General features: G+C 48.9%; 1 protein-coding gene across 4 annotated transcripts in view; it reads right to left on the reverse strand.

Annotated features, from left to right (window-relative positions):
* Positions 1–14,600, reverse strand: part of Mras (muscle RAS oncogene homolog) — a 48,312-nt gene that overhangs the window by 23,044 nt on the left and 10,668 nt on the right. For 2 of the 4 annotated variants that reach the window (XM_005072003.4, XM_013114944.3), the window contains exon 2: positions 1,742–1,951. In XM_005072003.4, coding sequence (XP_005072060.1) covers positions 1,742–1,934 — 193 coding nt within the window. In that variant the 5' untranslated portion in view covers positions 1,935–1,951. Of the gene's footprint in view, positions 1–1,741; positions 1,952–11,018; positions 11,143–12,336; positions 12,492–14,600 lie in introns of those variants that run through there. The other 2 variants (XM_013114945.3, XM_021228331.2) reach the window with 2 other exon arrangements.

Here is a 14,600-nt window from a genome sequence, read left to right on the forward strand (position 1 = left end):
GTGGTGCATGCCTTTAATCCCAGCACTTGAGAGGCAGAGACAAGTGGATCTCTATGAGTTTAATGGTAGCCTGGTCTACAGAGTGAGTTCCAGGACAGCCAAGGCTACACAAAGAAACCTTGTCTCAAAAACAACAACAACAACAAAAAGACCCCAAGAAATTAGAAATCATTTATACGCATATATTCTAGCAGCAAACAATGAAGCTGAAATTTAAAACATTTATCGTAACATCAATGCAGATATAAGTATAAATCTGACAAAATGTACGTAAAAGACCCATGTATTCAAAAGTACAAAACAATTGAGAGATCAAGGAAGACCTAAATAAGTGGAGAGAGACAGTGTTCACAGGTTAAAAGGTTCAGTGTTGTCAGCTAAGACAGCTCTCAGGACTGAGGACATGGTTCAGGGCTATGTCACTTGCCTAGCATGTGTTAAGGCCCCAGGTTCAGCACCAAACATTACAAAAATTCCTTCAGATTGTACACAAATTCAGTACTATTCCAAACAAAATCAGAAACTTTAACTGAGTCTATAATTCATATATTCATCCTCATGGCTTTGACTACTAAGTTTATCATAAAGCTATAGTTTTTTAAGGCAGTGGTAATTTGTCCTAAATGACACATCCAGATCAAAAACAGATTACATGGGGAATTGGTTCTCACTACTGGGACAAAGTTGACTGGGAGTTGGAAGAAAGAATCTGCAACAAGGAACTCTGGGAGGTTTGTTCCCCCCCACCCCCATACCACATGCAACGTGTACAGAATGGAACAAAATGTAAATGAAAAATCCAAACAACTAAACTTCCAGGAGAAACCATGAGAAATACTGTCATGACCTTGGGTTAAGCAAAGATTTCTTAGACAAAATACCAAAAGTACACCCTGTAAAAGAACGAATAGACTAGACGTCATCAAAACAAAAAAACGTCTAGTCTTTGAAAGGAACTGTCGGGAAGATGGAAAACAAGACACAGACTGAGAAAAATATTTATCTGAAAAGAAACTTGTAAGTCAGCAGCTTTCCAAGCCTCCTCCTAGACCAGTGTCCAGAAAAGATACTTCGGCAGTAGGAACTCATGGCCAGTGGGAATCTAGAGCAGTGGTCTCCAGCTTCAGCAACCCCTGCAGGCTAAAAACAAGCCATTGCCCTCCACCCTTGAGTTTCACAATGAGAAGGGGCCTGGGAATTATTCACATTTCTAGGAAGCTCCTTGACCACCACACTTTGAAAAGCACTCATTTTGACTAGAGTAGAAGTACAATCCCAGATGCAAGATCTCCCAACAAAGGAACACCTCCTAAGTAAACTCTGATTATTAAGAAATAAATTTTCAGGTGTTGTGAGTGCCTCCTATTCTTGGGAGCTCTTCCTCGGTTTTCCTTAATAAATCTAAAAAAGGAAGATTTCTGTCTTCCCACTCATTAGCTTGGACTTCTGTGCCTGCTCCTCAGAACTTGTGCTCAAAGAAACAATTCGCAGTCCAGCGTTTCTGAGTTGGCAGGGTTCTACCTGGCCTCTTCACTCACTGTCCACTTCCGTTGTCGCTAAGGTCTTTAAGCACTCTGCCGGGACCTGACCTCTAGCTAGAATTCCCCCCTGGAAGCTGCATACTGCCTTATAGCAACCATCCCATAATAACATCAAGCAGGAAACCACTAAAGCCTATCCAATTTCCCCGATCCTACCCATATAATGACCCACCCCATGCAAGACTGTCATTGTGTCTCACCATCCAGAATGGCCCACTGATTGTCAATCTCCGTGTGCTTCAGGTACGAGTCTTCAATGGTGGGGTCATAGTCAGGCACAAAGATCTTCTGGAAAAACTGGATGGTGAGGGCACTCTTGCCCACACCTCCATCTCCTACCACTACCAGTTTATAGGTGGGGAGGTTGTCACTCGGAACAGCGCTTGTTGCCATGCTGCTGGTAGTCAAACCTAGGGAAGAAAGACACATGGAATGAGGGAGGGGTCTTTTCCTTTTGAACTAGGGGAAAATATCCATGGGCGTTCTTTTCTGAATTTGAGAGAAATAGTCATGGGTTTGGTTCTTATAATGGAACAAAAACTCCCAAAGGTAGATTAGAAAGTGAAACAAGGGAAAACAATGTGAGTGTGTCACACATGGTCCCACCACCCAGAGACAATCGCTGTTCATAGGATTCGTTCACCATTACTCACTGAACAGCAACTACATGCCAGGTCTGGTCTGATTCACATCATACCACTGGTCTTTAATGAGTACAGCTAAAAGCTGTGTCCAGGGAGTTCCTGTACAACGAGCATCTGCCCCAGAGCTACACACGTAAGCAAGATAGCTCTGAGCTCTGGAGGGATAGAAGACACCAAAGTTCACCTTTCACATCACCTCTTATCAACTAGAACATCTTTTATCGACTGGGACACTCTGCTGAGAAAGAGCTGAGGCTGTTGAGCCCAGAGGACACAGGGGCTGTGCAAGCTTAGCATGCCTGTGCTCTGGGAGGCCCCTTGCAGCTCAAATCTGCCATCCTTCCCTCTGTCTTCTTGCTCTGTATCACGCTAAAGTCATGCTGGTGTTAAAGGGAATCTCACCCATCCATTTAAGCCGGGACAAAGAGGAGGAAGGAGCGGGTGTTGTGGTGGTTCTCAGCCAAGGGCAGTTCTCTCCCCTACCAGGATATCTGCAATGTCGGAATGTTTCTGGGTATCACCGGCACAAAGTGGGCAGAGGCCAAGGATATTGCTTCCCATTCTGGGAATCACAGCCTGGCCCTCTCCCACAAAGATCTGTGGGACTGAGAAGCTCCCAGCTAAGGCAGAGGAGAGAGCTGGAAATGTGGGCCCAGGGTTCTGAAGAATGATGGGGGCCTTCACAGGCCAAGACTGATTGTGATGAGAGAAATAAAGAGTGACCTTGGGAAATGCTGCCACAGAGTGCCCAGAAAGAGTGGCAAGCAGGGGTCATGGAGGGGACACAGTGGGAGTGCTGTCAGTCTCCAGCAGGCTGGCAGCAGAAGCCACACACTGGGGAGGGAAGAACAGTTTGTGAGAGCCAGAGGTGGTGGCCGACTTCAAGGAATGTATTTCCCAGCCACATGAAGAGTTGCACACACCAACTCACAGATGCACAAGCCCCGCACAAGCTTAGGCCAGGTGAAATCCCACTGTGGAGTCGGGCACCAAGTCCACACCACAAGTGGGGAGCGCTCGGAGGAGAGTCAGCTTTCTGGTTAGCTGGGTAACACAAACTGGACTAGACTGAAGGGGGAGGGGGCGGCGCTCAAAGTTGGGTGGGTAGGGAAGTAAGGGGAGAGAGGGCAATGTGAGAGGAGCAGGAGGAGGGGGTGAATGTGATCAAAATGCATTCCATAAAAAAATATTTTGAAAAGAACAACTAGGAGTGCTGACAGGGGCAAAAGCAGCCCACTGAAGATCCTGCCAGGGGAAAGCAAGCCTTCCTCCCTGCAGGCCATTCCCTGCAGCAGAAACACTGATCCTAAGCACTGAGGGAGTAGAGGCTTGCTCCTGTCTCTGTAAAGATGAAAAGAAAACACTCCAGTGCTGCTTTGGGAAGGAAAGAGGCTCAGGGTGTAGCTGGTATAGAAGGGTGGGGGTGGGGGTAGCATAACCCAGAGGACTAGGGCTTTGGATCCTGCCACTACCCCACCCCTCCCCCACCCCTTCCCTACCTCACCCCCACCCCTCCCCCACTCTACCCCTCCCCCTCCCCCACCCAGAATCATAGTTTTCTTCTACACTAGAGTAGTGGCTGCTTTGAGAGGTTTTTATAATTATTTTCAGCTCTACAAGATCTTCAACTCAAAAAGGGTGTTAACAAGAATGTGGGCTGTGTGGCCGTGTTGATTTGCATGTGGCTAAAGGCCAAGGCTGCTGCTGGACCTTTGCAGTCACTGAAAGCTGATGTTGACATTTAGGACTGCCCCAAAGTGTGGGGGAAGTAGACGCTTCTTTGTGGGCAGGGAGGAATATAAATCTGTCAAAGCTGGGCTGAGAATACGCTTTCAGAAATGGATCAAAATTAAAAAGGGGTACACCCTCTTTTACAGTGAGAATTTATTGCAAGGAAAATGTCGAATTGGGGAATTTGACAAAAATGTTAGGAATGGGGAGATGGAGGTGTAAACAATTCATATGTTGGGGGGAATTAAGAGGAAAAAAATACACATAGCAACCAGTTAACTGGCTGGGTGCACACCAGTAATCCCTGAACTGGGGAGGCTAAGGCAGTGCAGTAGGGTCACAAGTTCAAGCAAACCTGGGATACATAGCAAAACCCTCTTGCACACATACATACATGCATACATAGAAACAAAACCAAAGCAGGATGGATAACAAACCATCTGTTTATTTTCCATATACTATATACGGGAAAATACCAGACCTATTCCAGGAGGGCACACATCCATGACTGTCCCAGCCCAGGGGTGGATCCCAGAACAGCAAGATTTGGAGGATGCCTATCCTAAAATCAGACTGCAGGGTTCTTTGATTTCCTGTGTCTGTTTTCTATCACACACACACACACACACACACACACACACACACACACACACACACGCACGCACGCACGCACGCACGCACGCACGCACACGCGTACACACACATATGCACAGTCAACCCTCTGTAGCCATGAGATCCACATTTACAGATTCAGCCAACCATAGGTTGTAAATATTTGAAAGTTTATTTGGGGTAGGAGTCTTGGAGACCTACAGTGGCCACTCTGATCTTTGTTGGTAAGGACAGTGGAGAATCAGGTACCCATGTGGCTCCTAAGGATGGGCTAAAGGCCTTAGATGGGAAATCACAGGTTTAACATGATTAATTAGCGAAAATGGTCCGTGTTTCACCAGCCTTAAAGCTGGCAGGTAGGCTCTGGGGATTGTCAGCAGTACTAGAGTAAAGCCCAAAAACACTGACAGCCCTTCAAACAAAACCAACCAACCTTCACTGTGAAAAAGATCAGTGGGAAACCTAACGCTCCCCTCCAGCTTCTGATGACACCTGTCAGGAAGGGGGAAGGCTCTTACCCTCCCAGTGCTCTGGACTGCATGGCCAGCCTGACTGACGCTGATCTCTCAGCCAGGGGGAGCCTTGGGAAGCTGCTGCACCTGAACCCCCTTGGTCTATGAGGACCGCACTGGGAATATAAAATGTGGCACTCTTCTTCCAGCCTTCTCTCAGCCCTGGATGGTGACTTTCCACCTCTGTATCACAATACACACATTAAAGCTCATCAGTCTTTCATAGTTCATACATGCTGTATTGATAAAACATTTTTGCATGTGAAAAAGTTATTTGGTAGAGTGCTTGCTTAGTATGTACTAAACCTCCAGCACCCGTAAACTGGATGTAGTGACGAATGCCTATAATTCCAGCACCGGGGAGGGGAAGGTTGGAGGGTCAAAAGTTCAAGGTCATCCTCAGGCAGTATGATATCACTATTTATGCAGCATATCTATTACATTGGGCATGTATAATGCAGAGGTGATTTAAAGTGTATAGGGGGGTGCTATGACATTTTACGCAAGGGACTTGAGGAGCTACAGATTTGGGTGTCTGTCAGGGGTCTTGAAACCAATGCTCCAATCCCATGCCAAGGCATGACTGTAATAGATTTGCATAGTGTAACAGTTTGACAATGTTAAAATGTCCCTCACAAAATAAAATGTTCAGGATATCTGAAAATATTCTTCCCACTTTCTTTTAAGCGCTTTAGGGTGGAGTCGGGTGTGGCTGCAGCCCCAGAATCAACAATGAAGATGAGCTACAGCTTCAGTTGGCTGAGCTGCCACATATAGGGCCACAGGAGAGAGGACCACAAGACCACAGGACCATAGCGACAGGAAGGACAGACATCCTCTTCTCTGCCTCTGGGGTCGGCAGAGCCTCGTGCCACTGCCCCTCGTTAACGACTACTGTCCTCTCCCCAGTGGACAACGAGACTGGTGACAGTGAGCTCAGGTGCTTGCTGGTGAAAGAGACACTTGTTCGTTCTCCACTGGAAGCCACATGGGCAAGCGAGCAGCAGTGAGCAGATGGGGACGGATGAGGAAATAAACCATGTCTGTGGATTGTGTCAAAGACCACAAGGTGAGACACAGACTAGCAAGACAGGACTCTACAAACTTGCCCTTTGAGTCAGAGTTCAGACCACCCACAGCAGAGTCACCTGGGGATTTGCTATAAACAACCTTCTGTTGCTAAGGCAGCTGGCAGGAAGTGGTGAGTTGAGGGCCCCCTCCTTTTTTTAGTGCTCTGACCTCAGGGACTGAGGTTCCCTAGGCCACAGGGAACCACATCGGGTCAGGGTTCCCTTTCTCTTGGTCTTTCCTTCTTCCTAGAACTCAATGGAACAGGCTCACATTGTACCTGGCTAAAGACCCTTTTCATACCACCCTCTGCTAATGAGTCAAGTCCAAACTTCTACACTGCGCTTAATTACAGCCTATCACCAGGAACCCCCAGTCACTGCTCCGGCCACACCTGTGCACCAGACACACTCTATGCTCACCCCAACTAGCCTTTGCTCTCCCAGTGTGCCCTACAGTCATAAAATGTCTGCTGTACACAGAATAGCAGCGAGCAGAGGGGGCTAGCCAGCTCACGCCCCCCAAGGGTTACTTCACAGGGGAGACACAGCCTCCACCTTGTGTTTGGAGCTCCATGGTCCCCTTCAGAGGCCACCATCACATTTGGACTCTTCTAATATTTGTTATGTACTAAGGGAATGGGCCGCCTTTGCTCCCCTCTGTCCTCACAAAGCCTGGCACAGACAGACTGAAAGCTCCAGGGCTTAAGCACTGGCATTCCCAAAACAGTTACACAACCCGCCAGCCACAGAGCGGGCCTCAGTATACACGGGGCTAAGGGAAGGCATTGGGACTGTGTCCAGGGGGTCAGATGACCCTCACAGACAGGACTCTTTTGGAATAAGTGTGAGCCAAAAGGAAGATGGGGTTACCAGGACAAAATGGATCCAGAGAGTTAATATAGAAGTGGTTTTGGCTGTGCTTCTTCTCCTGGGGGGCCATGTTTTTCACCCATGGGAAAAGAATGGATCAAATGTCTTTGTAAATGGAGTCATGAAGATAATGGGGGTACATGCCATACTTATATAAAATAAGACGACCTTGTATCTAGTGCAAGAAAAGAGATCCTTAAATGTTACTCAAAGGCTAAAATAACAGTCACCACAGGGGCACCGAGCAAACTGATTATATTTGTAGCACTCTGCTGTTCTAATAGAAGTCATTGTTGAATGTTTGTTCTTCACTTTTGGGGATCATAGGTGGCCCCTTGCAGGTAGGGAAATAGCTCAAGATAGGCATGGTTTCTCATCACATTTTGCCATTCATCTTCTGATGTGTCTCTGTCCACTGACCAGTTGTATAAGGGTAAGCCACGTTTCGTGGCCTTGGGATCTGTTCTAAGCATGACATAAAACAGCACGAAACATGCCAAGCTCAGAAAAGGCACCCAGATATTTCCTCTCTCGACTGTTTACTGTGCTCCCAGAAGCATCTCCATCTCAGTCACGTGACTCCTAGCCATGGCCTCGTCCCTCATTTGAAGTCCCATGGCCACCTCATCTCTGTTACAGCCAGATGATGCAGGCCTGTGTGGGAATGACGCCCATCGTTTAGGGCATTGTTTCCATGGGAAAGGCTCTGAGGCTCCAGCTCCCTCCACATAGGAACCAACTTTTGGAACAGCAGCCATTTGGCAGTGGAGGCAGCTGAGTTGGTTCCCATGGTAACCACTGCTCCCAGAACCCCGCCCAGCCCACAGGCTGCACCAGCAGTCTAGACCATTACTTGCACTGGAAACTTCCTCCTAAAAGGCAATGTTGCTTTTTAAGATGGTTTTTACATAAGAACCTCAAGCATCTTTAAATTGAGAAGTAAGCTTTTTCTTTGTCATTTTTTTGCACCCTCTACCCCTCTCTTTCCATAACACCATCTTAACATGAAATTATTTCCTGAGTTCTAGAACCACCTCCCCAAGCAAATCACGAGCTCCAGGGGGATGACGGCCACACCTTCCCATTCCCTCCTAGGGCTGCAGGGGTCTGTGCATTCCCTAGCCATTTCCTTCTGCCCCACTTAGCCCTTCCACACTCTGCCCACTAACAGCCCTTCTTCCACAAGAGACCAGCTCGCACCCCTGAGAAGCAGGTATTTGGGTGCTGGGCCTAGCATAACCTTGCCATTCAGCAAGTTTCCAAAGTATGGTGGGTGCAGGGGCTGGAGAGATGGGTCAGCAGTAAAGAGCACTGGCTGCTCTTCCAGAGGACCCGGGTTCAATTTCTAGCACCTACATGGTGGTTTGCAACCATCCGAAACTGCAGCTCCAGTTCCAGGAGATCTGACATCCTCTTTTGTCTTCCTCAGGCATATGTGGTGCACAGACAACAATGCAGGCAAAACACCCATGTGCATAAAATTAAAGTAAATAATAAGTGTGGTGGCTACATCTGAGAAAAACCAGGGACAAGACCAAACAAAGCTCAGTGGCTGTCAGTATGGCAGCCTGGGGGCGGGGTGGGGGTCAGTAGCAGTCTTGACTCTACAGCCAGGCAGACGATAATGCCCCAAGGTGAGGCTTCTTAATCTCCTGGACCCTCTGTTCCCCAGTTTAAAAAAAAAAGCCAAGAGAACAAGGGCCCAGTGGGAATAACATGGAAGGTAGCTGAGCAAAGGCACGTGTGCTGGGACGGGGAATTCACTGACCCTGCTTCCTCTTCCAACCTGCTAGGTTCCAGTGACTTAGGTCAATTCCTTGCCCATGCATGGGCCTGACTGAGGGTACCTCACACAGGGGTGAGGGAGGATGCTCACTTTGGCATCAGCCTGCTTCCCTCTTCCCAGGTTCTAGAGGTCCCACAGAGCATCCCCCCCCCAGAAGAATAGCTCCAACCCACTACCCACTGTTCCAAGAGAGCTGTGCCTGCAAAAGAAATGGTGCTGGTGGCAGATGCTGTCAAGGAGTCCAAGGAGGTCCCTGGCCACCCACTGACCTCACCTAGTTCTACTTTCAAAGCAATGTCATATAGTCCTGGTTAAACCTATGGTGCCCAGAGTGATAACAACTGCCATTCCTTAGTGGATCTTTGCTGTGAGTGAAGATACCAAAGGTTGGGCCATGTGGCCCCTGATTGGTCAGCTGACCTTGAGTTCATTGGCAGCATCACACAATTTCATCTGCTATTGCAATTCTCTACTCTGGGCATTGTCTATCCTGTGGCAGCTTCCCTGACACTGAAAACAAGACGACAGTTTGTTAAGAGGCCGGAGCAGGGGTACAAGTACCCCAATGATGCTGCCAACTTCAGTGAAGATCTGGTACCCACCATTTTTTTACCTCTCTGGTTTGATACTAATTATTTTAAAGACTGCTCCTGAGTCCCACAGTTGGGCTGGAGTTTTCTAAGTAAAGCAGGCTGGGAGAGGAGGCTGCATTCATTATTAATGGCGCTCTTCTGAGAGTGCATTCACATGGAGCTGAATCAGTCCTGGGAAGCTAATCTCATCTCTGTGATGTCTGGGTGTGCCCTGCACTGGGGGATGAGGGCGCATTGGGGGGATCGACCCAACCCATATGGAGGAAATGGCTGTGCATTCCAGGAGCTGCCCTTCCCTTCTGCACAATTCCCAGAAATGGGATGCTTCCCCCAGCTGCTGACCTACAGGCTGTAAGTAATACAGGACCCACCAGGAGTCTGGGGCACTTGGCAGCGCCCCTAACTCTTTCCCCTTCTTTGTGTGGCATCTGTGTCAGCACTGTCCCTGACCCACTCATCACCTCTAAGCAGCCACCTCTGCACCCAGCTCCCTCCATTGCTACCATTTAACCATCAGCCAGCTATGTATGTAAGGGCTCACCACAGAAGACTTTAAACCCAAGTCCTTTTGACAAATGTGTGGCTGCTCCTTCCCAGAGCCATGCTGACTGATGGTGGCCCTTTTCCTTCCTCCTGGAGTCCTCTCCTACCTAGTGCTCCTGACAGGCAGACACAAGCTGATTGGCATAGTAGAAAATGTATTTGGCACCCCAGATCTAACCCCTGTCCTTCTTGTCCTTGCCGAGTACCTCATGAAGTGTTTATCCTTTTGCTTGGGAAGGGCCCAGGGTCTTTAGGAACATCTTGCTTGGTCATCTTTGGATGATTCTATCACTGTCTTCTGCTAACTCAATAGCTCCTCTTTTCTGCCAATATCTTCTACCATCAAGAGAACCAGAAGGACAACTCTGGAAGCAAGCAAGGAGAAAGCCCGGGGCCCTTATCCTATACCTTAGGTTTCTTCTGTCATAACCATTAACACTTGGGAGTGACTTCTGGACAGGGCCTGGGCACCCATCTACCATCTACCATCTAACACTGAGTCCCCAAACAGTGTGCAGGAACCTCTGGCTATAGTCATGATAGCAATGATCGTGTCAACAGCCAACACTTAACACAAACAATGTGTCAAAACTGTTGGGAGAGTCTACCATCCAAACAACTCATTTAATTCACAAGTACTGATTTGATGAATCCAGCTCCAGAAACACAGGGCCAATGAGATGGCTCAGTGGGTAAAAGCACATGCTGCCAAGAGGTAAAAAAGAGAGAACTGACTTTCACAAGTTGCCCTCTGACCTCCATGCACACTCGATGGTGTGTATACACACACACGATGGCATGTGTACACACACAAACACATGAGCTAAACAAATAAATAAGTAAATGCAATCTAAAATTAAAAACAACAGAGACAGAGAAGTTAAAATTACCCCCGCTCGCCGGGCAGTGGTGGCGCATGCCTTTAATCCCAGCACTCGGGAGGCAGAGGCAGGTGGATCTCTGTGAGTTCGAGGCCGGGCTGGACCGACAGCCTCCAAAACAATACAGAGAAACCCTGTCTCGTAAAAAACCAAAAAACAAAAAAATTACCCCTGCCCAGGTCTCCCAGCTAGAAAGTAAAGTAGTAATGTGACCCCAGAGTCACCTCCAACTCACCACTCTGGGTGTCCTGTGGCTGACAGGCAGATAGACATATGCGTGCAAAGTCGGGCCAGGGCAGAGAGGGCACAGCAGTGAGCCAGGGACGTGGTGTCAGAGTCAGACACTACAAGGGCCAAATCAGTGGACAGCAAGGCAGGCCAGAGCAGGGCAAACGCCAGGGCCTATGGATAGACACACACACCTATTTCCCCACTCCCTGCTGGGACAAAGCCTGCTGCACAGATCTGGTCTCAGCAGATACCCTGTGGACCAGAGAAAAAGGGGGAGAAACCAGACAGCTCTGAACCCTCTTTTTGTATCACTCTCATGTGGGCCCTGCCCCCAGCCCATCCACATTCAGAGTTGCTTCCAGCTGGGCCTGGAGCTGGCCCCTTACCCAGCTCCCAAATAATCACGCGAAGACTTATTCTTTCTTATGAATGCCCTGCCTTAGCTTGACTTATTTCTAGCCAGCTTTTCTTAATTATCCTGTCTACCGTTTGCCTCTGGGCTTTTACCTTTCTCTATTTCTGCATATCTTTTCTTTCCTTCTTACTCCATATCTGACTGGATGGCTGGCCCCTCGAATCCTCCTCTCCTCTTTTTTCCTGCTCCTCTCTTTTCTCTCTCCTCTGCATGCCAGCCCCACCCATCCTTTCTCCTGCCTAAGAGAGTAAGGGTGGGACAGAAACCAGGGATCTTCATCTTTACACCTTTATACTCAGAGCTGTGCAACAGCAGACAGTGCTGCTGGAGAAACAGCCGAAGATAAGGGAGCCAGTGGCCAGGGCGGCAGGGCGGGCAGGTGAGGTTCTGGTGAGCCTGCACATGCTGGAGGCCCACAGATCCTTTCTACCCGCAGGCCAACACAATCATGCAATTAGGCTTGCTGCACGGCTGCCCAGTGACACAGGGCCTCCATCTCATTGTGATGGCCACAGGGAGATTACACAGTAGACACATCCCAGCAGAGTGTGTGTGAGGCTGGAAAGATTGCACAATACAAACTCAAAGTACTGGAAGCTTAGAGGAGACCAGCAGGGTTAGGGAAAGATTAGACAGTCCAGACGGACAGGAAAAGAGACAGTTAACCATGTGAGGTCCAGTGGCAGAAACCAAGGGAGGGCTGCTACTCCATTTTATCAAAGGGGAGACAGAGTCAGAGATACTGAGGCATCTGCCCAAAGGTTAGTAAATGGAGAGTCTGAGGTTTTTGCCCCCAAGTCCTGGCCAAGTTGCAAGACTACTAGTTTGTCTCACTTCCTAGAGCTGAGGGGTTAGCAGGGGCCTCAGTATCTCAGGACCCATGCGGCCTTTAGGCTAGAGGTCTCACCTGGCCTCAGAAGCTCTGCTTCTCAATGTGTGCCCAGTACCTCATCAAGGACAGGAGGAACGGGAAGATCTCAGTCCAAAGGTGAGGAACTGTGCAGGCTTTGTGAGGGCGGGGCTCCGGCTGGAGGGCAGCTGAGAGGAACAGCAGATGTCGTTGGTTTGCTTTAAAATCCTTGTTCTCAGTCCCTGGGGGCGGGGGAATCAATTACTATTTCCCTAGTACTGGGGCAGTCTCACCTGCAGAGAAGGGACAGATTTCTCCAGCCAACCACAGGAATCTGCATGTGACCGGGTTAGGTCACCCTAGTGGTCACTTCCCAGGGAGGGTTCCCCACACTGAGGGCTTTCCACACCAGTCCTGCCCCGCCTGCTGCTCTCCCTCAGCTGAACTCTTTTACAGCCTCTCTCACTGCTACTCCACAGCCCCATCCAACTCAGCCATGCTCAGGCTAGATAGATTCAGCCAGCACAGCGGGGCTCTCAACCTTCCTAATGCTGCCTCCCTTTGCTGCGCGGACCCCCAACCGTAAAATTATTTCTGTTGCTACTTTGCAATTTGCCACTCTTACGAATCATAATGTAAATATCTGTGTTTTCCAATGGTCTCAGACAACCCCCGTGAAAGGGTCATTTGACTCAGGCAGGCTTCTCCCACCTTCTCACTCCAAACTAACTCTCTTCTGCTTTCTTCCTTCACTTCATCCTTTTACCACAAAACCAAAGCCAAGGTCCAGGACCTCTGCTGCAAGCGGCTTGCCTCAGTGGCTGCAGTCTGCTCCCAGCTTGGGCTCCCTCCTCCAGCACAGTCCTCCCAATCCTTGGGCACTGTTACTCTTTAGTGCCCTTGAGCACAAAGACCCTCCTGGAAATTTGTGCATGAGAATCTCCGCTTTCTGAACAGACGAGGCCTTCCGGGCTTTCCCTCAGCTGTTCAGCACTCCTTCCCCAATACAGTCTCTGCTCCCACTAATGCGTCGCAGGGCGTCCTCAGGGTCAGGGACAGTGTCCAGACTACAGAATGCCAGCGCCCACAGTCAGCCTTCCAGTAAGGACCTTCCGATTGAACTCCCTCCAGCACTCTGAGGAGCTGCCTCTGTCTTCACAGGCCCTTCTGACTGAACCTCAAAAAGGCCTCTTTCTCTGAGCCCCATGGAGTCCTATGTTTCAGTCTATGGAGTTTCAGGCAGAGGCCTTAAGGACAGGGTTCTGTGGCTTGGTGCACGTCTGGCTGAGGTCTCACCACAAAGCTCTTACTTGGCCACACGGCCACACTGCCTCTTTTAGGGAGCATGTCCCTTTGTGCCGCCCCTTCTACCAGGGCCCACTGCTAGCATGGAGAAGGGGGCTGAAGGCAGACCTTCAACTGGCCCAGCTGACACCTGCAGCTAGAGAGTGCCACAGCAGGCCAGATGTTTTGTTGGGTTTGCCTTTTGAGACAGGGTCTCACTGAATGGCCGAGGCTGACTTGGAGCTTGCTTATTCTGCCTCTACCTTTCCTTTTTAGAGCAACCAGAGGTCTAGGGTTTTGTGTGAGATTTTAAAATACCGACTGACCATTGGGGCTGTAGAGAAAACTCAGTGCTTAAGAGCACTGGCTGTTCTTCCAGAAGACTCAGGTTCAATTCCCAGCACCCATATGGCAGCTAGAAACTGTCAGCAACTTCAGTTCCAGGGGATCTGACACCCTTACATAGACATACATAAAAAATAAATTAGAATGCTGACCATCAATTTAAAAGGTTTTCATTGTATAAGCCAAAAAAAAAAATGACCCCCATACCTCATAATGGCTCTGTCCTGGATCAATGGCCACCTCCCTGGCTCTTTCCAGCATGTATACAATCCCAGGGCTGTGGTGGCCTGGGGACAGATGACTCTTTTCACTGCTAGCCTGGCTTGCATCTGGCTACAAAGAGCCAAAGGATGAAAGCAATGGAACCTGACCCCATACAGTGACAGGGTTCCTCAGCCTGAAGGGAAATTTCCAGGGGTGTGTTCTCCACAGAGAGGGTACACAGCCTGCCTCAGGAGCGGCTCAGACCCAGGGAGGTGAGGGCAAAAGGCACATTCAAATAGCATTTTGTTTCCCTCATTTATTTTCAAAACATTAAACGCCATTATCAAAGAATGTGAACATGTTTTATGCTTGACCGAAAAAGAAAGAAATGAGGACTAGGCCCTTCCCAGAGGTAGGGTGAGGCAAGCTAATTTCCATTTTTAAAGAGTAACCAGATGCACGGGCCAAATAAAGGGAAACTTCCTGGA

Source organism: Mesocricetus auratus, unplaced genomic scaffold (assembly GCF_017639785.1).
Source record: "Mesocricetus auratus isolate SY011 unplaced genomic scaffold, BCM_Maur_2.0 Super-Scaffold_100691, whole genome shotgun sequence".
NCBI lineage: Eukaryota > Metazoa > Chordata > Mammalia > Rodentia > Cricetidae > Mesocricetus > Mesocricetus auratus.